We start from the raw sequence: 24,806 nt of genomic DNA on the forward strand, positions 1-24,806 counted from the left end.
ATTTACTTTCTCAATTCCACAAAAACGTAAAGAGGTAACATCATGATTAAAAGACAAAAAGTGTGCTGCAACTGGATAATTTAAATCTTTTCTTCTTATAGAACTCTTATGTTCACTAATTCTCTGTTTCAATTGACGTGACGTCTTCCCCACATATCCTTAACCACAAGGACATCGGATCAAATATACAACATGAGTAGAAACACAAGTAATTACAGATTTAATTTGATATTTTTTACCAGTTCTTGGGTGACAAAAAAATGATGTTTTACACGTATTGTTGCATTGAGCACAGTTCCCACAACGATAATTGCCATTTTGTATAGGGCTAAGTAGACTCTGAGAGACGCGAGGATTCTCAGTCAGAAAACGCGCATGTACAAGTCTATCTTTTAGATTCCTAGCACGCTTGTATACAAACAAAGGAGGGTGACAATAAATATCTCTCAACTCTGGATCAGAAGACAAGAAATGCCAATGTTTTTTAAAAATTGATTTTATCATATGTGATTTGGGTGAATAAGTTGTAATACATGTAAAAGAATACTTCCTTTCTCGTTTTTTCTTCTTTTTTAGTAATTCAGACCGCGTTTTTTTAAAAGCTGCATTAAACGCTTCATCCACCCATTCTAAAGGGTAACCTCTGTGCAAAAATTTATTCTTCATAGTATTCGCTTTCACGATAAAATCGGAATCAGAGTAGCAGATCCTTCTCAGTCTATAGAATTGACTTTTAGGCAGTCCTTTTTTTAAAAAAGTTGGATGAAAACTATTAGCAAATAAAAGTGTGTTTCGATCAGTCTCTTTTGTGAACAAAGTTGTATGCAGACTACCTTCATTTTTTTGTACCTACATGTCGAGGAAGTGTACTCGACATGAATCAATTTCAGAAGTAAATTCCAAGTCGTCAACCAGGTTATTCAAAAATGAAACAAATTTTCGAGCCTCATCTTGATTACCTACAAAAATACAGAAAACATCATCGATGTATCTATACCATTTAATAATCTGTGAGGTAATCAAGATGAGTATAAATTTTTGCACAGAGGTTACCCTTTAGAATGGGTGGATGAAGCGTTTAATGCAGCTTTTAAAAAAACGCGGTCCGAATTACTTAAAAATAAGAAAAAACGAGAAAGGAAGTATTCTTTTACATGTATTACAACTTATTCACCCAAATCACATATGATAAAATCAATTTTTAAAAAACATTGGCATTTCTTGTCTTCTGATCCAGAGTTGAGAGATATTTATTGTCACCCTCCTTTGTTTGTATACAAGCGTGCTAGGAATCTAAAAGATAGACTTGTACATGCGCGTTTTCTGACTGAGAATCCTCGCGTCTCTCAGAGTCTACTTAGCCCTATACAAAATGGCAATTATCGTTGTGGGAACTGTGCTCAATGCAACAATACGTGTAAAACATCATTTTTTTTTGTCACCCAAGAACTGGTAAAAAATATCAAATTAAATCTGTAATTACTTGTGTTTCTACTCATGTTGTATATTTGATCCGATGTCCTTGTGGTTAAGGATATGTGGGGAAGACGTCACGTCAATTGAAACAGAGAATTAGTGAACATAAGAGTTCTATAAGAAGAAAAGATTTAAATTATCCAGTTGCAGCACACTTTTTGTCTTTTAATCATGATGTTACCTCTTTACGTTTTTGTGGAATTGAGAAAGTAAATTTGCCACCTAGAGGGGGTGACCTTTAATTGCTTTTACAGAGACGTGAACTTTTCTGGATTTATACCCTTCAGACTTTATCACCTATGGGTATGAATGATGAGGCATTATTCAATGTGATGTTATAATAACGGTTTGGAACAACGTGTCTTTTATAATATCTTTTGTAGGAACTGTTTGAAACAATGTGCTTTATATATTACTCTTCCTTATGAGGTTTGGTGATTATTGAGTTTTGTCGACCACTGTAACTGTTTAGAATTATAACTTGAGACTGTTTGATGACATGTGGATTGTGCTTTTAATGACTGTAATTAATTAAAAAACAGGAGTGTGTTTTCTCTGTTATATTTCAACCTGTAATTGTTTATGAGAGGTGTCTAGGTATGCCTAATGAGCTTGAGTGAGCGCAGATGAGATTCTGTTGATTAGTCATGTGATATTTTTTAAATGAGACGAATGTGAAGTTTTTTGTATACCTGATGAAGGTCGTGAGACCGAAACGTTGTTGTGAATAATTTTTTTTAAATTGCAAGTATATGATAGTGTGCCGGAGTTTTTTTCCTTTATGTTAATATGAATTAAAACTTACCCTGAATTCTTTAAAGAGCTTTCAAGAGCTTTGCCAAATTCTATGTTTGATAGCGACAAGTTAGAATGTATTCCCCATAGACAGTAAAAGCAATAGACACAGCGACCCCATTGGATTCAACAGAGACAAGTGAAGTCAATTAGAAGCCTGCACTTCCTGGGGGTCGGCGTACTGCGCAGACTCAAATTGAGCTTGATGAAGTATGGGCTTCCCTATGGGCCTCTCCCTTGACTTTATGCCTCCACCTCCATCCGATTGCCTAATGGACAGTAAAAGATTGCCTGCAAGCTTCTCTTCCTGTCCATACGGTAATTTTTTCTACTGCGCGACAGAGAGTCGCAGGTTATGACGCAATCGTTAGCCTGTTTTGCAACCTCAGTACCTCCGGTACCAGAGAAAGCAAGTACCGTCATGTTTAAAAAATTTTGGTATCGACTTGGTACCAAACTATCGGTTCTTGTGACATCCCTAGAGGCTATGTCTTATACTCCAATAGATTTGACTGTGTTTTGGTTTATATGTATTCCCTGTAATATTCACAGTATTTCAGTTTTTTAGATATGATTTGGCAAAAATGTATTTCATGGAATCAATAAAAAATGCATCAAAGCATTTCTTATTCTGGATATTTTTTTTTGCACAAAGATAAATTTGACACAGCCTACTCTATGGCACTAGCAATAGGCTACATGGACAGGCAATGGTGCACTGATTCGCACTGAGCATTTTGTATTTTGTTGTCCACTGTGTAATGATTGATTAAAAGAGCTCATATATTTTTATGCAAGTTGTGTTGTTTGAAGGGAAATTTTGCTTTTTTCCATTTTGTTCCATATTTTAAATGTTTAAATGGCTCGATTAGAGTCTTTTGCAAACAAAATGTCTCATTTTGACCATGTGTGCCACTGTTTAGACCTGTGTGTTATCTGTTTTGAAAAAGCAGAGCTTGATTTGAAGGCTGCATCAAAGCAATCAAGAAATCTGTAAATGTCACCTGAAAATTAAATCCAGGGGCCATATATTACCCACTATTATTTCCTATGAAAGTTTAATACCTCTCTCATCTTTCTCTCCCTCTCCACAGGTATGACGTCTACTCCAGGTGTCACACATAAAGCACAGATGCAGCATTTGTCTCGGGTAGAGTAGAGATCCAGGGGTCTGCCGTGAGCACTGCACGCTCTCTCATCCAATCTCTTCTCTGGTTTTACTAGTTTATGACCCTTCAGCCTCTCCATAGAGTGATTCTGCTTCAGATGACGCTTACAGTATGACAGTAAACAGGTCGAGCAGGACTTCTCTGCTTTGAAAGGACGGTTTTCCTCACAGATGTCGCAAGGGATCTCACCATTTTTACCAGTGTAAAAGAGACTCAGGTCATCCATCTGTGCCTGCGTAAGAGTCTCGTCGCACAGAGGACATTCCCGATCATCCCGGTTGTCCACCTGGTGATTCAGACAAAAGTTGTGTCCACAGCTCCTGGTGACTGAATCTTCACATGGGTTTTTACAGATGGAGCAATGACGTTGCTGTGAGATATCTGCAGCTGTAGCCATTTTGATTGTGTCAGCAGTTAAACCTAGGGCTTATAATAATAACAACAACAACATTGTTATGTAATTATCATCTTGATAAAAAATGTATGTGGTCTGCAGAAGCAAAGATTTTCTGTGTGGTGGTTAGTGTGTTTTTATGGCTTGCTTTGCAAAAACTTGGGATTTATTTAGTCAGATATTACAATTATGCTACGATATACAATCCTTTATTGTCAGCGCAATATGAACAAGAAGGTAATAAGAACAAATTAAAAATGCAAGCAGTGATGGAAGGGCCCTCGCACACATGACACCGCCACGCCGTGGCATAAGAATTATAGGGAACAGTAGTAAATAGGTATTTAAGCATGTAAACATATGTGAACCATTTAAAAGTGTAGTATAATGTGCCACATTTCCTGTTGCTAATTACAAATGACAGCGAGGAAGCATCGTGTAAGATAGCATGAGAGAAAGAGAGAGTGGGTGGGTGTGTGAGTGAGTGAGTGAGTGAGTGAGTGAGTGAGTGGGTGAGTGTGAGAGATTATATGTAAATATTGGCACGTAGATTTGTTCAGTCCAGAACTTTTATTAATCATGTAAAATGTAGGGCAGATCTGACATTGAATAATCAATGTAAAACATGTCACTTCTTGTTGCCAGCAGGTGACGCTATGGCCATAAGTGAATATTGAAATGTAGGTGTTATGATTTGCAAGAGGGAACCCAAGTGCAGACAGAGGGATAAACACTAAAGACTTTATTTGTACAATAAACAGAAAACAAAACCCACGAGGGGGCAAAACAATATAAACAGGATAACTAAGGACTGAAGGAGTGAACACTAAACTGGACAAGATACAAGACTACACACTATAACACTAAACTAGACAGAACACTAAATATACAATAAACTTGACTTAGACTTGACTTTAACTAGACAATGTACTCACAGGAATGATTCACAATGCACAAGCACAGGACAACAAACACAAGGATCTTAAATAGAGGACAACTATTGAGGGCAACAGGTGACAGGAATTAAACAATAATGAGGAGGATGACAAGGGAGCGGGGTAAAAGAGACAAGACACTGGGAACACGTGGTCCAGTAAATCAATACTAAGACCACGTGAACCCACACAAAACATGGGTCTGTCATGATTCTGCCACAAGACTAGATTAAACAAAGGACAAGATGGCAGAACCATGACAGTAGGTGTTTCCAGTCTAGGAGATCAGAAATTGCATAATCATTGTAAATATGTCACTTCCTGTTGCCAGCTGGTGGCACTATGGCCATAATTGACTATTGGCATGTACATGTGTTCAGTCCAGGACTCTTGTCAATTATGTAAAGTTTGGGACAGATCAGACATTGCATAATCATTGTAAACATGTCACTTCCTGGTGCCAGCTGGTGGCGCTATGGGCATAAGTGACTATTGGCATGTAGATGTGTCCAGTCTAGGAGAGATCGGAAATTGCATAATCATTGTAAATATGTCACTTCCTCTTGCCAGCTGGTGGCGCTATGGCCATAAGCGACTATTGGCATGTAGATGTGTTGAGTCCAGGAATCTTGTCAATCATGTAAAGTTTGGGACAGATGGGACATTGCATAATCATTGTAAATGTAATTTCCTGTTGCCAGCTGGTGGCGCTATGGCCATAAGTGACTATTGGCATGTAGATGTGTCCAGTCTAGGAGAGATCGGAAATTGCATAATCATTGTAAATATGTCACTTCCTCTTGCCAGCTGGTGGCGCTATGGCCATAAGTGACTATTGGCATGTAGATGTGTTCAGTCCAGGACTCTTGTCAATTATGTAAAGTTTGGGACAGATCAGACATTGCATAATCATTGTAAACATGTCACTTCCTGTTGCCAGCTGGTGGCGCTATGGCCATAAGTGACTATTGGTATATAGATTTGTCCAGTCTAGGAGAGATTGGAAATTGCATAATCATTGTAAATATGTCACTTCCTGTTGCCAGCTGGTGGCGCTATGTCCATAAGTGACTATTGGCGTGTAGATATGTTCAGTCCAGGATTTTTGTCAATTATGTAAAGTTTGGGACAGATCAGACATTGCATAATCATTGTAAACATGTCACTTCCTGTTGCCAGCTGGTGGCGCCATGACGATAAGTGACTATCGGCATCTAGATGTGTTCAGTCCAGGACTCTTATTAATCATGAAATGTTTGGGACAGATTGGATTGCATAATCAGTGTAAACATGTATCTTCTCGTTGCCAGCTGGTGACGCTATAACCATAAGTGACTATTGGCATGTAGATGTGTTCAGTCCAGGACTCTTAGCAATCATGTGAAATTAGGGACAGATTGGACATTGCATAATCAGTTTAAACATGTCACTTCCTTTTGCCAGCTGGTGGCGCTATAACCATAAGTGACTATTGACATGTAGATGTGTTCAGTCCACGACTCTTAGCAATCATGTGAAGTTTGGGACAGATCGGACACTGTATGCCTGAGTTCCAGCAACCTGTTTCATAGCAAAACATCAAATTTTGGCAGGCCAGAACAGACACAAATTGTAATGTAGAATCAAATCCTTCGCAATTTAGCATCACAAAGGCCTTAAGATGATCCGATAAAAACTCTAGGAGGAGTTTGTTAAAGTATGACTGCTGGAAATGACAAAAACTCAGCCAAAATCTGAGAAATAATTGAAAATAGCTGACTTCCTGTTTGGTTTAGGGCATTGCTCCAAGAGACTTTTTGTAGGTCTTGTCATGATACAGAAGCATACCGAAACTCGTATACGTATGTTAAACACCTTCCGAGGGCTGCTTCGTTGAATATTTAAAAGTGGCGCTAAAACATGCCCCTTTAGGTTGCCAGCTGGTGGCGCTATGACTATAAATGAAAATTGTTATGTAGATGTGTTTAGGTCAGGACTCTTAGCAATCATGTAAAATTTGGGACAGATCGTTCCAGCAACTTCCTGTTTCATAGGAAAACATCAAAATTTGTCGGGCCAGAACCGACACAAATTTTTACGTAGAGTCAAATCCTTTGCAATTTAGCATCACAAAGGCCTTAAGAAGACACTCACCAAATATGAAGAGGATCTGACAAAAACTGTAGGAGGAGTTCATTAAAGTATGACGCCTAGAAATGAAAAAAACTGAGCCAAATTCACAGAAATAACTAATAATAGCTGACTTCCTGTTTGGTTTACGGCTTCGCTCCAAGATACTTTTTTGTAGGTCTTGCCATGATACAGAAGCGTACCGAATTTCATATATGTAGGTCAAACGCAGTCCGAGGGCTGCTTCGTTGAATATTTGTTGGTGGCGCTATAGAGCCATTTTCCCACGCCTAATTCCAAAGCCTACACCACATGTAAATTTTCATTCTTGACATCTGTGCAAAGTTTCATGAGTTTCCAAGCATGTTTAGGCCCTCTAAAGTCCCGCTGAATTTGGAACGGAATAATAATAATAACTCCTTGAAGAACAATAGGGTCCTGACACCCCGGTGTGCTCGGGCCCTAAAAATATTAATTTAAAGCGATCATGAACTAGGAAAAAAAATTTCTGGACTTTCCCTTTTAGACTAAAACAGCTTTTAAACAACGCCACACTGACCAAATGTACTGAAAAACAAACTTCAAGATTACAATTTTATTCTTATGTTTTATACCTTAATGTGATCTGTGTGGCCAGGCCCGGCGCCACGAGGAGGCAAAAGGGGGCTTTGTCCCCTCACATCTAATTTGTGCCCCCTTTGATTTAAAACAAGGCTTTACAAAAACATATAACTAATTAGAACTCTACTGTGTGATTACAAGACTAACTGAAATAAACAAAAAATATAAAGAAAATTTCTTTGGGTTTCATCATCTTCTATTTCTTTTAAAGTAACACGGCTATCCGTCTCCGACTGGCAATGAGGTATAGATGATTAATCATACTAAAAGATGATTGGACAGGAAGGGATAAGCGTGGATTTCTGTGGCAGCATACTAATTTTTATTGGCTGCCTGTCGTGCTGGGTGCATCTCATGTAACGCAGCTCAGATTATGTTTGCATTTATGTTTTAACTGACAGGGGCACCAATTAATGTAGTGATTTTCACACGGGGCAACAATTGGGTAGTATGCCATACACAGGATACTAGAGGTGAATTGCACCTCTAGTGTGTGTGTCGAGTGACCCCTCCATCATTTAACTTGAGGCACTTCAACAGTATAAGAATTATCTAAATAGATCATTTAACAAATAAGAAAATATGTAAATTGGAGGAAAGTTTTCATCTTATTTATCTGAAGGATTTTGTGAGATTCTGGCCAGCTTGTAGAACTTTTAACTGTATTATCAACACAAGGAAGACACCATGGTAATACAATGGAATTTAATGACAAAAGATAAAAAAGAATAACTAAAAACACTAGTAAATGATACCAACATACTAAAGAAAAAATGGAAAATATCTGTGTTTCATAGGTGGTTTCACATCTTTCTAAATATGCCGTTCCGCCGGTGTGCTGCTGGATCTGCACAAGGGTGGTCACGACCAGACAGCCCTCAAGGAACTGCGTATGGGTACCAACCTGGAGCTGTGAACGACCAAGGATACTGCGCAGGCTGTCGGAACGTGCCATGTCCACCTTGGTGGTCCAGGAGTGCCATCTCTGGCTGTGCCTGGCTGATATGAGCGAGGCGAACAAGACAGTTCTTAAACGCCCCATATATCCTAGGCCGGCCTCTTCGGCGAGGCAGTCAAAAGCTTTGCCCAGCAGTTTTTGGCTGCCCAGAAGCAGAGTGAGGCAATAAAACACATCCTGCCTCGCTGTTGACCTGCTGCTACCACCACTCTGTCGACGGCACAAGAGTAAGCAGCCCTGAGACAGGCCACATGGAGGTAGCAAGGACTGCTCTTTGGGAGACTGTGACTGCACCGTTCCCTTTCCCGGAGAAGGGCTGGAGAATCTTTTGTTCCAGTTAATTTCTGTTCAGCCAGCTTTTTAGCCGGTACCCAGAACTTCACCAAAAGAGCAGTTTCCTACTCCTTCTCCTGGTCTTCAGAGGATGAAGAACATGGTGGGCGGCTCAGAAACGGCACACCTGCTTTCTCCTCTTTCGCCAGCGAACATGCACAGGCATATGGGGAGTCTAACCCGACATCTTTTCGTCCCGGCTGTTCGGTAGCGGAGCAGGGCCAACGTTCCCATACGATCACCTGCCCCCTCTCGTGCGTTTACACAACGCACTATGGAGGGCACATCTGCTTCATCCAGATGGCCCACTGTGGGTACAACACCTTCAGTCCCGCTTGCACAATATCTGTGGGCCTCGCTAGAGCTTCCCTGCCTGTCGCGATGGCTTATTTACATTATCAGACTTAGCTACATGATTTAGTTTGCCTGGCATCCTCAAAAGTTGGCAGGCGTCCTGAGAGCGCTGTCCTCCTGGCGAAGGATGCGATTGAGCAGTTCCCTCCAGCTGAGATGAGGTCCGGGTTTTACAGCCCTTACTTCATAGTACCCAAAAAAAGGCGGTGGGTTATAACCAATCCTTGATCTGCACTCTTTGAATCGTGCGCTTCACAAGCTGCCATTCAAAGCGCTTCAAAAGCATATCAGTACAAAGTCCCCCCGTGTCTTCACGAAAGTCGCAGAGGGTGCCCTCGTTCCCTTCAGGAAACACTGCGTTCGTATCCTTGTTTACCTCAATGACTGGCTCATAGTAGCACAGTCTTGGGAGCAGCTTTGGGAACAGGGACATGGTGCTCAGGCATCTCCTCCTTTTGGGTCTTCAGGTCAACTGGGACAAGAGCAAACTCCCCGTGCAGAGGATCTCTTTTCTTGGTATGATATTGGAGTTGGTCGAACATATGGCACGCCTCATGGAGGAGCGTGTACAGTCAATGCTCGAATTCTTGAGTTTGTTAGAACACAAGACGGCATTCCCACTGAAACTATTTCAGAGGCTCCTGAAGCATATGGCAGCAGCTGCGGCTGTAACACTGCTCGGACTGCTCCACATGAGAGCGCTTCAGCACTGGCTTCACGGCCGAATTCCAAGATGGGCATGGTGCAGCGGTATGCACCGGGTGCAAATCACACCGGCGTGCCGTTGTACCTTTCTCTTGTGGTCAGAACCTTCCTTGCCATTCAGGCAGAGGTGTTCTTGAAACAGGTCTCCAGACAGGCTGTTGTTTTCACAGATGCCTCGACCACGGGGTGGGGCGCCACGTACAATGGGTGTGCAGTTTCAGGGATCTGGACGGGACCTGAGAGTTGCAGGGCAAAGATGTTCTAGTCCATACAGACAATACTGCGACTGTTGCTTACATAAACCATCAGGGTGGTGTTTGCTCCCGATGCATGTCGCAACGTGCCGCCATCTCCTCTTGTGGAGTTAGAAGCACCTGAGGTCACTTCATGCCATTCACCTCCTGGGCACACTCAATCGTGTGGCCGACGAGCTATCACAAGCAGTGACCCCTGGCAAGTGGCGACTTCACCCCCACACAGTTCAGCTCATCTGGATACAGTTCAGAGCAGCACAGGTCTCTCATTGCGAGACATGCTTATGCGCTGAAGTGGAACCTGTTCGTTGAGTGGTGTTCCTCCCAGGGAGAGAACCGATCAGTGTAGTGCTTTCTATTTTACAAGACTGGTTGGAGAGGAGGCTGTCCCCCTCCACCATTAAGGTCTATGCTGCTGCCATCTCCACCCACCATGACCCCATAGCAGGGAAGTTGGTCGGACAGCACGACCTGATCATCAGGTTCCTTAGGGGAGCGGAGAGGCTAAATCCATCCCGTCCCCCCTCTATAACCTCTTGGGATCTGTCCATGGTGCTTAATTGTCTCCAGGTCACCCCCTTTGAGCTTTGGGCCTTTGGACTCTGGTGTTACACTGAGACCCAATCCCAGCTACATGCCCAAGGTTCCCACTACTCCCTTTAGAGATTAGGTGTTGATCCTGCAAGTACTGCCCCCGGAGGAGCCAGACCCAACCGTAGCTTTGCTTTGTCCCGTCAGCGCTTTGTGACTGTACTTGGACCGAACGCAAAGCTTTAGGACCTCAGACTAACTCTCTGTCTGTTACGGAGGACAGCAGAAAGGCAAAGTTGGCTTCAAACAGAGGATGTCACACTGGATAGTGGACACCATTGCCAGTGCGTATCAATTGCTAGGCCTCCCATGCCTGGTCAGGTTATGGGTGCATGCCACTTGCAGCATTGCGTCTTCTTGGGCGTTGGCGCACGGGACCTCGCTGACAGACATTTGTAGGCCTGCGGGCTGGGCGACATCTAACATGTTCACAAGATTCTACAGTGTTCCTGTCGATCCAGTTTCCTTCCATGTTCTCACCTCCAGCAGGTAGAGACACAGAGACCCCCGTTCTCGTGTGTCAGCTTGCAGTGCCAGTATGGCGCTATATTGGTACCATAAATCCCCTTTTTTGGTAGAGTTTGGTACTTCCTCCAATGCCTGCTCAGCGGTCTCTGTACAGGTGTAGTCTCACAGAGACCTCAATATGCTGAAAGCCCTTTATGGTTATTCCATATTGGATATGCCATCTAAGAAACCTTTAAGGGATGTGGCTTCCACAGTGTTCTTTGCTACCCCCAGCGGGAACGCTTCCCAGTGTTGCCTAGTGGTTACTGAGTGGGTTGGAACATTTCAGGGGCTGTGGCCTTCCAAGGTTGTATTTGAAGTTTTTTGGGTTACACTCTCTTTTTGTGCTTCACAACTAGATTTTTAAATAAATGTGATGATGCAATATGAGTTTAGGAATTTACATTCTAATGTCTCTTAGATACTTAGGTTGTAGCTGTAGTATCATGACACACTTTTGATGAGTGGGTAAACAATGAGTCAAACTACTGATGAATTGATAAATCTCATCACCAGTAAGTAACCAACATAACCTTATCACATTAACACTCAGCTTTTTTGCTATAACAAATGTATTTTACAATCGTGCACAGTGATTGTAAAATAAGGAGGCCATCCGAAGTAAACACTGAATATCATTATGGTGACTTTAAACAAGACAAGGAGTCAATGTCTAAACATTACAGGACAGTTTCCTGGACAGGGTTAAGATTTATCCAGGAGTAGGTCTCTAACTTAACTTTAAACAGTTGGTTCAACTTAAAAAATCTAATTTGGATAAATCCAGACTTTTACGGCAACCAGGTAACTTTTTTAATTTGAATCAACAAATCAACAATATTAGTGTGCATCTTGACACAAAACAATGGCACTGAAGTATAACAATATGTTAGTGTATGATGTTTTTTAATTAAGGTATTTCAAACAGGCATTTAAGTCAAGGACTAGGATAAACCCTGTCTGGGAAACTACCACAATATGTCCCTGTAACTTAATGAAAATATAAGCAATGTTTAAACAATGTTCTAAAAACTAAATTTTTGTTAGCTGGGTGATTTTTCAAAACACCATCTTAAAATAAGTTTTAAATTCTTTAAAGCAAATCATTAGACCTATAGGAATTTGAATTGTGCTGAGTTAGACACCTTTTGAAGATATTTTTAAATGTTTTTAGAAAAAACAGTCAGGTCAACAAAGCATTCAGAATGTCACTAAAGTGTTCAATCAATCTATTAAAGAGATTAACTGCAGTGCGCAGGAAATCCAGACCTATGTACCATATGTGTGTACTTAAGTAAAAGTGATGCATTTATAATGATAAGTCAGATTTACCTTTTTAAAGGTGTGTATTCTCCTCTTCAGGCTTTGCAGTATCTGCTCTGGCTCTCTAAATGATTTGTTTAAGTTGTCATTTCTTTGCAGTACTTTTTTTACTCTCAATTCCAAAGAAAAAAAGCCACACCTTTATTATTTGAATATATTTGTAAATGGTTTCTTTGCATTTTTATTGTTTGCTTGTGACCTCAATTGCTAGAACAAAGAATGTCAGGGCAAAGTAAATGTACTTGTTATCGAATAAGATGCTTAATAAGAATAAGAACACATGGGCCGTGATATGAAATGTCAATGCATCAGCACAATGAACAATAGATACAGCTCATTTAAAGGTGCTGTAGAATGTAAAACTGTATTTACTAGGTATATATTGATATATTGAGTTTTGGTTATCTGTTTATGGTAATGACATATCATGAGCCTCAAACACGATTGTCTCCTTCTTCTTATGTAAACCTCATGCATGCAAAAGACCGCTGGGAAACAGACCAATCTCAACATAACACTGGCTGTGACGTTGCAGTCCAGATGTAAGACCCCCAACATTAAATGAATTAAAATGTTTTAACAATGTTAAAAACAAAGTTGTGACTGCTGAATTAGCGCTATATGCTAGTTGATGCTATATGCTAGTTAATGCTATATGCTAGTTGATGCTATATGCTAGTTAATGCTACATGCTAGCATTTAGCCTGAAGTTCTACTATTGACGTTACATTTACGTTTTGCAGGTCCATGCTGAAAAAAACACAAATTTACCATTCAGAAACGTCCATTAACAATCAATTGATTATCCTCAAAATCTGTCTCTTCTGCCGATACAAACCTTCTGTGTAGATATCAGAGAACAATGTAACAGATTATTAACATGCATTCTTTGCACCTTTGTAAGGGTTGATTCATTAAAGTGGTTCAGGCTGTAGGATATGGAGTAATTTTAGTCTCATGAATTATTCATACTTATAAAACGGTTAGTTCCAATCCTTGTTTCTGATTGGTCAATAGGTGTGCTTTATTCACGATAAAACACGGCTATATGTCCGCTTCACCCAACGGTTCTGTTTATCACTGCGCCCTTAACAACACCCTTAGCAACCACACTTTTTTTTTTTTTTTTTTTTTTTTGAGCTTTCATGCATATTACACATTGGAACACATTTTTGTTCATGGTCAGGGACTATTTTTTCTAGCGGAAGGAATGCTTTTTATTGATTTAACTTCATGAAAGTTGCACTTTCACTTTAATATTGTGTGGTAACCGTTTTATTAAAGCAATAAGGTACTTGAGGCAAGTGCTGTATCGTGAATAAGTAACGGCTGAAGGGGTTGCATAACAACGCCCTTCAGCCGTTACTTATTCACGATACAGCACAGCCTCTCGTACCTTATTGCGTACGACATGATGCACACATGCGTAGCATAAAACATGCATGAAACCCAATTCATAAATTGGATAGTGCATAAATTGTATACATTCACAATGTGCATGAATTTAAGTTATATTCTCACAAAATGTGTTTCACAAACGTACAACTATGCAAAAAATACGAAATTTTTACATTTACAAGTTTGTCAATTAAGTCACAGTTATTAATGAAACTGTATATTCAGTCAAACTTTTTGTTTAAATTAGAAATATATAACATGCTGTCTGTAAATGAACATAGATATATTATTTTAAATAATTTAGGAATCATACACCATCAGATGGATATGGAGGAGGTATCCATCACAGTGGAGTTGGAACTGGGACATGGATGTCCAAAAATTTTCATTTCAACTGCCAACCTTAAACATCTTCTAGAACTTGAGTTGCCAGGCAAATCTTGACAAAGATTTGCACATATTTGTTTACATTTGCACAGTGTACTTGACGTGTTTGTGTATGTGTTTTAATAAATTTGTGTACAACTCTTAAAGGCTCTCTACTATAGAGAGACAAAATCTCAAAGTTCAGCTGTATAATGACAATAACATATTCTGTAAATATAGTACAACAGTATAGTATAAAATATATAACTGATACAGTAATTGTCATGTCAAATACAGAAATTATATTATGTCATTTAATGACATTGTTACATAATATTGCAAAGCAAAACCAAATTTACATGCATTAATAGTTATTTGTCCATATAAAATTACCACCATGTCAAAAAATGGGCTCAGTGTTGTTTCAAGGACCTCTTAAAGGAACAGTATGTAGGATTGTGGCCAAAACTGATACTGCAATCACACAACTGGTGGCCAATACACAACATGACAAAATAAACATCAGCTTAGGGCTGCAACTCCACTTTTTAAATGACAATATCCTGGCCATACTTTTAATCAAACTTTTATTGTATTGCACTTTTTGGACATAAATACATCTGATCCCTTCGAATACTTTATAAAATTTAGATCACAGTGATTCCTTTGTGTGAATATATTTTTGAATTTGGAAATGTATTTAGTTTTAACCTTCATGTACCATCATATATTTTGAAATGTATTTCAAGGGCAAGAAATACATTTTTAATTTTACATCCCACATGGCCAAAATTTATTCTTTGCCAATTTTTTAAAAATATATGCTAAATACGAGTTAATTTTGAAGTATATTTTTGAAGTTGAAAATATATTTAATTTTAACCTTTTAAAAACGTATGTTTACACCAGGGGCCCATTGTATGTTAATCCTGAAATGAGGGAAACTCTGGAGGTATGTTAGTCCTCTGGGGTCCGACCATTTTGAGACACTGGCAGAGGTTCTGTCATGCTCTTACATTTGGTCTTTTTTCACTTGCTTTAAACGTATTACATGCTTTATATCACATAACACTGTATTCAGCACAAACTGTGCTAAAATACTATGTAAGTAACATGTGTGTACATGTTTGTAATGTAAGGATATTATGTTTATGCGTTGTTAGTAAAAATAAAAACATTAAAAGTTGCTGAAATAAGGCCAAGAGACATATGCTAAACATTTGTTCACAAACAAAAAAGTACTGGATATTGTAGAGTTGAGAATTTGCTGCAAAAAGATGTAAAAACATTTCACCCACTCATTACATTGATTTATCTTTTGTAAGACACTTTTTCTTGTTTAAAGGCAATATGCAATGGAGGATCAATGGTCATTAAAATTGATGTCAATGAGTTGTGCTAGAATGAATTTGAGGAGACTTAAAGAGAAAATTTTTTGCTTGTAGTTTAATAACCAAACAGTGTACGATAAAATCTAAATAAGAAGCCTCTGTGGGCTACATAAGCAGGACACAGGTTTTTTCTATATTATTATGCTATTATTAGGCATATATTTTTTTAAATGGTCGACCATACACACCAAACCTAAAACCTATAAGCATGTTATCTCAGAAGTGAAAGGCTTTTGTTGTGGATTTGCTTTTGAGGAGACTTCAGTCACTCTATAGATCAACTAACCGGCTCCGGCTGATCCACGCGAATCAGCCGGTTAGTGGATCTGTAGAGCGAGTCCCATGGTCTGCGAGTCTGCAATGTTTCCGGCTCTGAGAATCTCGAGTCGCGTGGATCAGCCGGTTACAAGTGGGTCTGTACTGAGTTTCCTTGGCGATTTAGCAATACTGACTCAAGTGATTCAAGTGACTCACACAACCCGGATCACTTTAGTGAGTGACTCACAATAACCCGGATCCTTAAAAGAAGTTGAGTTTGCCAGGCCTAATTCAGAACATCTCAGATAAACATCTGTTTGTCTATAGCTTCTGTTTTTAACCGTGTTTTAAGAAAGCAATAAGGTACGAGAGGCTGTGCTGTGTCGTGGATAAGTGACGGCTGAGGGGCGTTGTTAGGCACGAAGCGAAGCGGAGTGCCTGCAACCCCTTCAGCCGTTGCTTATTCACGATACAGCGCTTGCCTCGAGTACCTTATTGCTTTTATAAAACGGTTACCACACAATATTAAAGTAAAAAAAATATTAGTGCAACTTTCATGAAGTTAAATTAATAAAAGCATTCCTTCCGCTAGAAAAAATAGTCCCTGACTGCAAACAACAACATGAAAGCTCAAATAAAAACAACAAACTGTTCTCAGACTTTGTCTCATTATATGTTTATGTGTTGCTAAGGGTGTTGCTAAGGGCGCAGTGATATTAAATAGAACCGTTGGGTGAAGCGGTCATAGCAGTGTTTTATTGCGAATAAAGCACACCTATTGACCAATCAGAATCAAGGATTGGAACTAACCGTTTTATAATGTGTGTGTTTCTATAAGTGTGTATAAACTGTTTAAAATATGGCATCGCGTCCAAGTGCGCAAGTACTCGCGTCTCCTCGTGCGTGCCTTGCATGTAAACAATAGCGCAATGTATGGAATCATATTACAGTACACACTTAAAATATCCTTTAGTGCAGTGGTCTCAAACTCCCGGCCCGCGGGCCATTTGCGGCCCGCCCTCCCCCTCTCTGCGGCCCGCGTCACCTTTCAAAAATATAACATAATCTGGCCCGCAGAAAAAATTCCATTCACTTTGTTTTATATTCGTTTGATTTTTGATTTAAACGTTCTAGTGTTCGTTCACATGTCGCGTCTAACAACGCGTTAAAACGAGTCAAAGCATTTACTTTCCAAAGTGCTCGGGAGCGGAAGTTGCGCTCCGTGGCGTGGGTCGCGTCACCCGTTGCTACGCAGCCATGAACCACGCGCTCCGTGATGTCGAGGTTAACGAAATGCGTGATCGGATTTTAATTCCTCAACTGAACCTCGCGTCAATCATATCATTGTAACCATGCGATCAGTTAATCTGGTCGGGACTTTGTAGTGTTTGTCCAGAGAAGATTTGTTACTTCCGGGTGGATACTCAGCTGTTACTCAGAGAAGATCGAGCTGCGGTGGGGTTAGTTCACCTCACGTCACAGCATCTAATGGAAACACCGCATATGGAGGCAGAGCGGTAGATGTAATGCAACACATTTTAAACTACAGATAAGAAAAGAGCCATCAAAGTGCCCAGGTTAAGAAAAGAGAAAAGATGAGGAGAAATGTACAGAAGATAAAAGTATGTACACTGATATAATGAAGTATAATATATTATCATGTAGCTTACTATTCAATTACACATAGAGCAGTATTATTATAATTTTTTTATCCAACTAGCTTATATAACATGGACTACCCATTCAAAAGTTATGGGATCACTTTCACTTATTAATATTTTCCCACATATAATAGAAAATTAATTAAAACTGAAATAACAAAGAACATAATGAAGTCAATACTATGACCGAAAACAATCCAAAATAAATCAAAACAGAAACACTTACTGGTGGTAATTTTTTATAATAGTTTATAAATGTATACAGAAATTTAATTTGTTAGTTTAGTGCAAGGTTATAATAGGTCTTAGTTAAGATAAGGTCAAGAAAAGATTTACTTACTTTTATAAAGTAATGTATATTAAAAAGATAAAACCACTGCTTATATATTTTCAAGTATTATTATACATTAAATAATAGAAATTAAACATGACATTTACAGAAATATTGTACTTTGAACGTTAAAATAGCACTGCGGCCCCCCGATGAAATTTCTGACTTAGAAATGGCCCCAAGCCAGTTTGAGTTTGAGTATACTGCTATATATAATGAATTATAATATATTATTATGTAGCTTACTATTCAATTACACACAGAGCAGTATTATTATTTTTTTCTGTCCAACTAGCTTATATAACATGGACTACCCATTCAAAAGTTATGGGATCACTTTCACTTATTAATATTTTCCCACATATAATAGAAAATTAATTAAAACTGAAATAACAAAGAACATAATGAAGTCAATACTATGACCGAAAACAATCCAAAATAAATCAAAACAGAAACACTTACTGGTGGTAATTTTTTATAATAGTTTATAAATGTATACAGAAATTTAATTTGTTAGTTTAGTGCAAGGTTATAATAGGTCTTAGTTAAGATAAGGTCAAGAAAAGATTTACTTACTTTTATAAAGTAATGTATATTAAAAAGATAAAACCACTGCTTATATATTTTCAAGTATTATTATACATTAAATAATAGAAATTAAACATGACATTTACAGAAATATTGTACTTTGAACGTTAAAATAGCACTGCGGCCCCCCGATGAAATTTCTGACTTAGAAATGGCCCCAAGCCAGTTTGAGTTTGAGACCCCTGCTTTAGTGCATTCTCACTGAAAGTTGCCATGAAGGATACCAAAGTGAATTACTGTATCTAACACTGTACAGCATGTAGAGAATTATACGTCATTACGTGAGTACACGTGTCCTCTTTTGTAAACAATGCCAAAGTTTCTCTATCTGAAGCGTGCAGTCTAATGGCGCTTTTCCATTGCATAGTACTCTACGGTTTGGTTTAGTTTGGGTGGGGTCAGCTTACTTTTGGGAGCTTTTCCATTGGGTGCAGTACGTAGTACCCAATACTTTTTTTGTACCAATTACACTGTAATTCTTTTATGTTTTTTTTTTTCTAAAAAATGATGCATGGATTCAACCCCTCACACCTGTATCAATATCTAAAAACAATTTAAGTAAGCAATAAGGTATGAGAGGCTGTGCTGTATCGTGAATAAGTAACGGCTGAAGGGTGTTGTTAGGTACGACGCGAAGCGGAGTGCCTGCAACCCCTTCAGCCGTTACCCATTCACGACACAGCACTTGCCTCGAGTACCTCACCGCTTTTATAAAACGGTTACTACACAATATTAAAGTAAAAAAAAATTAGTGCAACTTTCATGAAGTCAAATCAATAAAAGCATTCCTGACTGTGAACAATAACATGAAAGCTCAAATAAAAACAACCAACTGTTCTCAGACTTTGTCTCATTATATGTTTATGTGTTGCTAAGGGTGTTGCTAAGGGCGCAGTGATATTAAATAGAACCGTTGGGTGAAGCGGTCATAACAGTGTTTTATCGTGAATAAAGCACACCTACTGACCAATCAGAATCAAGGATTGGAACTAACAGTTTTATAAATCAAATTTAGATAATAATTTATGTGAATTTTCATAAAAATGTGATAGTTTTCAGGCCAGCCAATGGTGTAGTTGAGGATTTTAGTGGTAAACAGGTACAAAAGTACTTCAAATCTCTCAAAGCACAGCTTTATTGTATAGATGAGAGGTAAACAACAACAAAAAAATATATTATTTGTAGTATTGAAAATGTTATATTTTTCTTACAATTATGCTTTCAATTTTGGGGTCATATAGACACCAAGGGCCAGACGTGTAAACAGAAAACGAGGAGCGTTTGAGGGTTAAACAAACCACGTAAATTCACTACTTAGTAAATGGAGGCAGCGGTTTCTTTAGTGAATATCAACCTATAGTCCTTCTGCTTTCCACTTCATGCTCTTGCCATTGCAGATGCTGTGTCCTGGTTGCTTTTGTCACAGCATCTGTGAAAAAGTACATAGTCAAAATGCTAACAATAAAAAACGATGGTTGGCTTAATAAAACTTAAATCACAATTAATCAAAGTATCTATACTAATATTAAAAGGAATGTTTTTATTTTAACCTTGATTTATCTTTAGTCCCAATTACTTGATGCCCAACTAAAATAAAGTCCCAAAGTCTTAAATGTAGGGATATCTTTCATTGCAGGATAACATTTTTTAAAGTATTAAAGTAAAACGTACTAAGTTGCATATACTTTTATCCAAAGGGACTTTATGAAGTGAAAAAAACAAATAAGCATTTTATTCTACGAAGACAATATGAGAAGTGCTAAGATATCACAATTTATATGTATACTGCACTGTATTTTTCTTACCATATAATTATATATCTTTTTAAATGTTCAAAGGTGAAGACAAGTAAATTAAGATCACTACTAATAGCGTTATACAGGCTCCGCCATGAGCTTGTGAAGCGGTCAAACTGCCAGCGCTCGAGCTACACCAAATCAACTGATAACATTAAAGTTTATCATATATTTGTCATATCAAATTATACTAACAACTTAATTTACATCACTGTAAATTAATTTCAATAAATTAACAAAGAATTTAGGGAAACTTACCTCAGAATCTACCACAGTAACCTCTCGCCTGAAGAGAAATTCCGTTATCCAGAACGCGCGTCTCACGTGATGATGATGCAACACTCACGGACGCGCGCTTTCGCGAGAAAGCACTGCTCCACGAGGCAGACATTTATTGTTATCATGTGTTCGTACAACTGAATGGACAAAACCTTAGGATAATTAATTATAGTTGTATTACTTTTAATTGAATTGATCACTGTTTGTAAAACTGAATAGACAGACCCTCATGAAAAATATATATATATATTTTCATAAATGTTTTCAATATTTGTATAACCATGATTTGAGGAATACATGTTTCTAACAGGTAATTTAACATACTACCACACAAAACAACAGAAACACCACATATGGCATTTAATGGTAAATTTGTGTGATACAGTACAACAAAAAGTACTGTGGTAAGTAAAGACACAGTCAGAAAAACATCTGTGTGTTTGAGATTTTCTCTCAAATGACACGTTATGTGATGTTAATGTACTAATTGTAGGACTGGGATAGGCCAACATGATCTCACAAAGTTCCGTGGGATAGTCACGGAATTTTGTGCTCATTTTTCCGTGGCATTCTCACGGATCTCCGCATTTTTCCGTGGCCCTGCTACGGACTGCCTTTTTCGTGGCATTCTCACGGATTGGTTACTCAACTGCTTTTTCTTATTTTAAAACCATTTTCACTTCGGTTTAGGGTTAGATTTGGTGTTTGCGTTAGTATGTCACTTTAACTATTGGTTTATACTATTTTTTCTAATTTATTCTTTTATATTTTCTAAACTTTAAACAATTGTCGCCTGGCGTTGGGGTTAGAGTTGGGTTTGGGTAGGGATGTCATTTCATGTAAATCTAACCCTAAACCGAAGCAAAAATGGTAAGAAAATAGGACAAAACAGTTGATTAACCAATCCGTGAGAATTCCACGAAAAAGGCAGTCCGTAGCAGGGCCACGGAAAAATGCGGAGATCCGTGAGAATGCCACGGAAAAATTAGCACAGAATTCCATGACTATGCCACGGAAATTCGTGAGATCAGGTTGGATAGGCTGCTTTAGTTTTACGTACATAAGCAGAACAATGAAACTTTCAAGGAGATGTCTGTGAAAGCCCTCCAAGAAGTCTGAAATTTAGTGTTTTTACGCTTCTTCTCTATCAGATCGGAAGTAACTAATTTTGAAGGTGAATCGAAATGCCAGAAACAACTGCTTTTATTATTTGAGATAGGGATAGACTTAATATTTTAGTGGTATGTACAGTATAAGAGCATTTATTTTGTTCATCCATTGTTTGAGTCATAATTTGTTATTTTTCCTTGAACATAATTTGTAGCATGTTTCTATGTGTAATTTATTAGAGTGTGTCATTAAAGTCATAATTTGCTTGTTGGAGTGACTATAAGAGCATGTTTTTTTTGGGGGGGGGGCAAAATTCAAACTTGCCTAGGGCACCAAAGGGCTAGAGCCAGCCCCGGAGTCACCAGTTCACTGATTTGAGATTTGACGCATCCGAAGAACTGAGAATCAAAGAACTGTGGATACTGAGCATGCGTGAGCCACACAGTACACATGTTGGTCATCAAAGTTGCTATGCTAATACTATGAACATGTATGAACTGATGAGATGATTGACAGATAAAAATTACGTTGTTACGAAATATGCATGGTACAGCTAATTATATTAAACAGTGTTTTTACTAAAACGTGTTTAATGTTTGGTGTGTACAGATTATATTTGACATTGTTGAGGTCAACGATGGCGACACTCAGTCTTGTACATTGCTTTTATGTTGGGGTGACTTTATGTCACTCCTGAGGTTTACTGTTGGAAGTCAACAGACACTGAACTGAAATCATAACAATAGGCTACATGTGGACATGATTATAAAAGGCAAAACTGAAATAGTCTATTCATTTTTGACGGCTGTATTAAAAAGTTATTCATACTTGTACTCATGCAGTGAATTCAAATGCGTCTTTATTTGGTGCATTTGGGGAAATTCCCAGATTTAGCTCAAATGGAATAATAAGTACAATTAACTGTAATTAATTATACAAATTAAAAGATTTTAACTGATTTAGCAGAATAATAATAACAATTAATCAATGTATTCGTCCAGCGAATATACTCATAATTATACATTAAGAAGTTAATTCCGTGGCCTTTAGAAAATAACTTTTGAACTGCTATACAGTATTGTTAAGCATGTAGCTTTAGATCTTAAGGCAGATGAATTGACTTAATTAGCTGAGCATTGAACACAGAAACAATTCAATTGTGAAATGCAAAACCGGTTTATTAAACTACGTTACACTACAAAAACATACAATACTAACTACACATATAAACAAACAAACGAGAAACAAATATGAAAGACAGAGAGAAAAGAGGGAAAAATAAGAGAGAGTAAAAGAAGGCAATATCACTATAGATTTAACTTCTGCACAAACCATCAGAAACTCTGAGAATCGCCTTAATTAATAAGGGGCAATAACTTTCTACAGCGAATGAACAAGCGATACTTGCGTTGGCTTTCGTGAGGCGCGTGTCCAGCTGTATGGGAGCGCGAGGAAGAGAGTTCCTGAGTTTGTGATCACGTGACGGAGTCCTTGGAGGTGTCTGTAGGAGTTGTTCCTTTTTTGGGTTAATCCGTCTGTCTGGTTAAACTGTGGTGATTCATTTGTCCAGTTTGTCGAAGTTTGTCCAAGTGGCGGATGCCCGAAACTATCCCAAGATAGGGACAGGTCTCACAGCAGGAAGCTGAGCTGGGAGCGGCGTGTCGTTGAGAACTGGCCAACTGTGAGCGAGCAAGGATTAATTGGGGTTCAGGCATCTTAACCTGAGCTAAGACCAACCCCTTGAAGTTCAGATGACCAATCTGAAAGGGTCTTGATCGAGCGTGGAAACTTTGTCTTTGTTTCACCCGACTCATTTGCATAGATGGGCTATGCCAGAGACTTTGTTACAATAATAATTTGGATTAATACTGCACAAGTTTGATATCAGTTATGGTAAGATGATGCACATCATTGATCAGGAAAGGAAAAGGGGATTATTTAGAGTGTAAACAAGATATTACTTAAACACACATCAAATAGTAATCTCATAAATGACAATTACGAGACATGCAAGATAAACAAAGCATCAGAAAGTGGTACATTACAGATACAAACATGCAATACAAGGATATATAATATATACAATTTATAATCTTAGACACAGACACATTTCTGTGTCATGCTGTAAACACATAGTCTGAGCTACCCCACTGTGTTTATCCAGCTGTTTGTCTCAAACAAATGGTCACTTAAAGTCTTTAGGTCTCATGTTTTTTCTGGGCTTTTGTTTGAAGTTTGCATTTGTAAAGATTGCATTTTAATTAGATTGTCACCAAAAAGGCAGACAGAGAGGACTCAGAAGAAGAGCAGATCTTCTGTTCAAAGCATTATGTTAGGGCCAGGTGCTAAACTCAATGTAAATTCACAGCCTGAAGTAAGTTAACAATCCAGACTATTGGAGACAACCGGTCAGTCGTTACACAATACATCATAACTTGTCATACTGTAAATCTGCCATAAACATGACATAGTAGAATAATCATCAAACTTAAGAAACTACCTGGCTTTATGGGTTAACATTACATTAAACTGTCATTGTAATGTCATTAAGTGTTAATACTCTTGTCAAGTAGTTTTATAACAGCATCATAAATATTTTTCTTGACCTCAACTACAGTGGTACAAATTCAACTTTGCGTTAACATGTCATTAAGTGTTAATACCATGTCAAACTATTTTAAATACCTTAACAAAATGCAACAGATGCATCAAAAGATTATACTTAACTTTTTGTGTGTGCACAATACATAAAAAACTGACAACTAACAGAACTTGTTCTTCTTCACACAGAGGATTCTGACATAGAAGAAAAAAATAACAAACATTAAATCAATTTAATTTGATGTAATTAACTTTGCAGCGATATGGACCCAACGCTGCATGGCTTAACCCATTATTGTACTGTTTACATTTAATTTTAGGTGAATCCAATTGCAATAACATATAATGCTATCAATTTTAATTATTATTATTAAAATTATCATTGGAAGATTGATTTTATTTGTTAAAACAATCGTGGGAACTTAAAAAAAAAACATTATGAACTGAAGAATATTCATGACATTTTAATAAAACTATAAAGACAGACAATTAACACTTAATGA

General features: G+C 38.2%; 1 protein-coding gene across 1 annotated transcript in view; it reads right to left on the bottom strand.

Annotated features, from left to right (window-relative positions):
• The window catches only part of LOC141353266 (E3 ubiquitin-protein ligase TRIM21-like), a 43,661-nt gene extending 31,058 nt beyond the window's left edge, over positions 1 to 12,603 (bottom strand). Inside the window, exons 1-2 of the mRNA XM_073859734.1 lie at positions 12,534 to 12,603; positions 3,337 to 3,866 (exon numbers count right to left, since the gene is read on the bottom strand). Of these exons, the coding sequence (XP_073715835.1) occupies positions 3,337 to 3,837 (501 nt within the window). The 5' untranslated portion in view covers positions 3,838 to 3,866; positions 12,534 to 12,603. The remainder of the gene's footprint in view (positions 1 to 3,336; positions 3,867 to 12,533) is intronic.
• Positions 12,604 to 24,806: the final 12,203 nt, after the last annotated feature.

Source organism: Misgurnus anguillicaudatus, chromosome 21 (genome assembly GCF_027580225.2).
Source record: "Misgurnus anguillicaudatus chromosome 21, ASM2758022v2, whole genome shotgun sequence".
NCBI classification, from domain to species: Eukaryota; Metazoa; Chordata; class Actinopteri; order Cypriniformes; family Cobitidae; genus Misgurnus; species Misgurnus anguillicaudatus.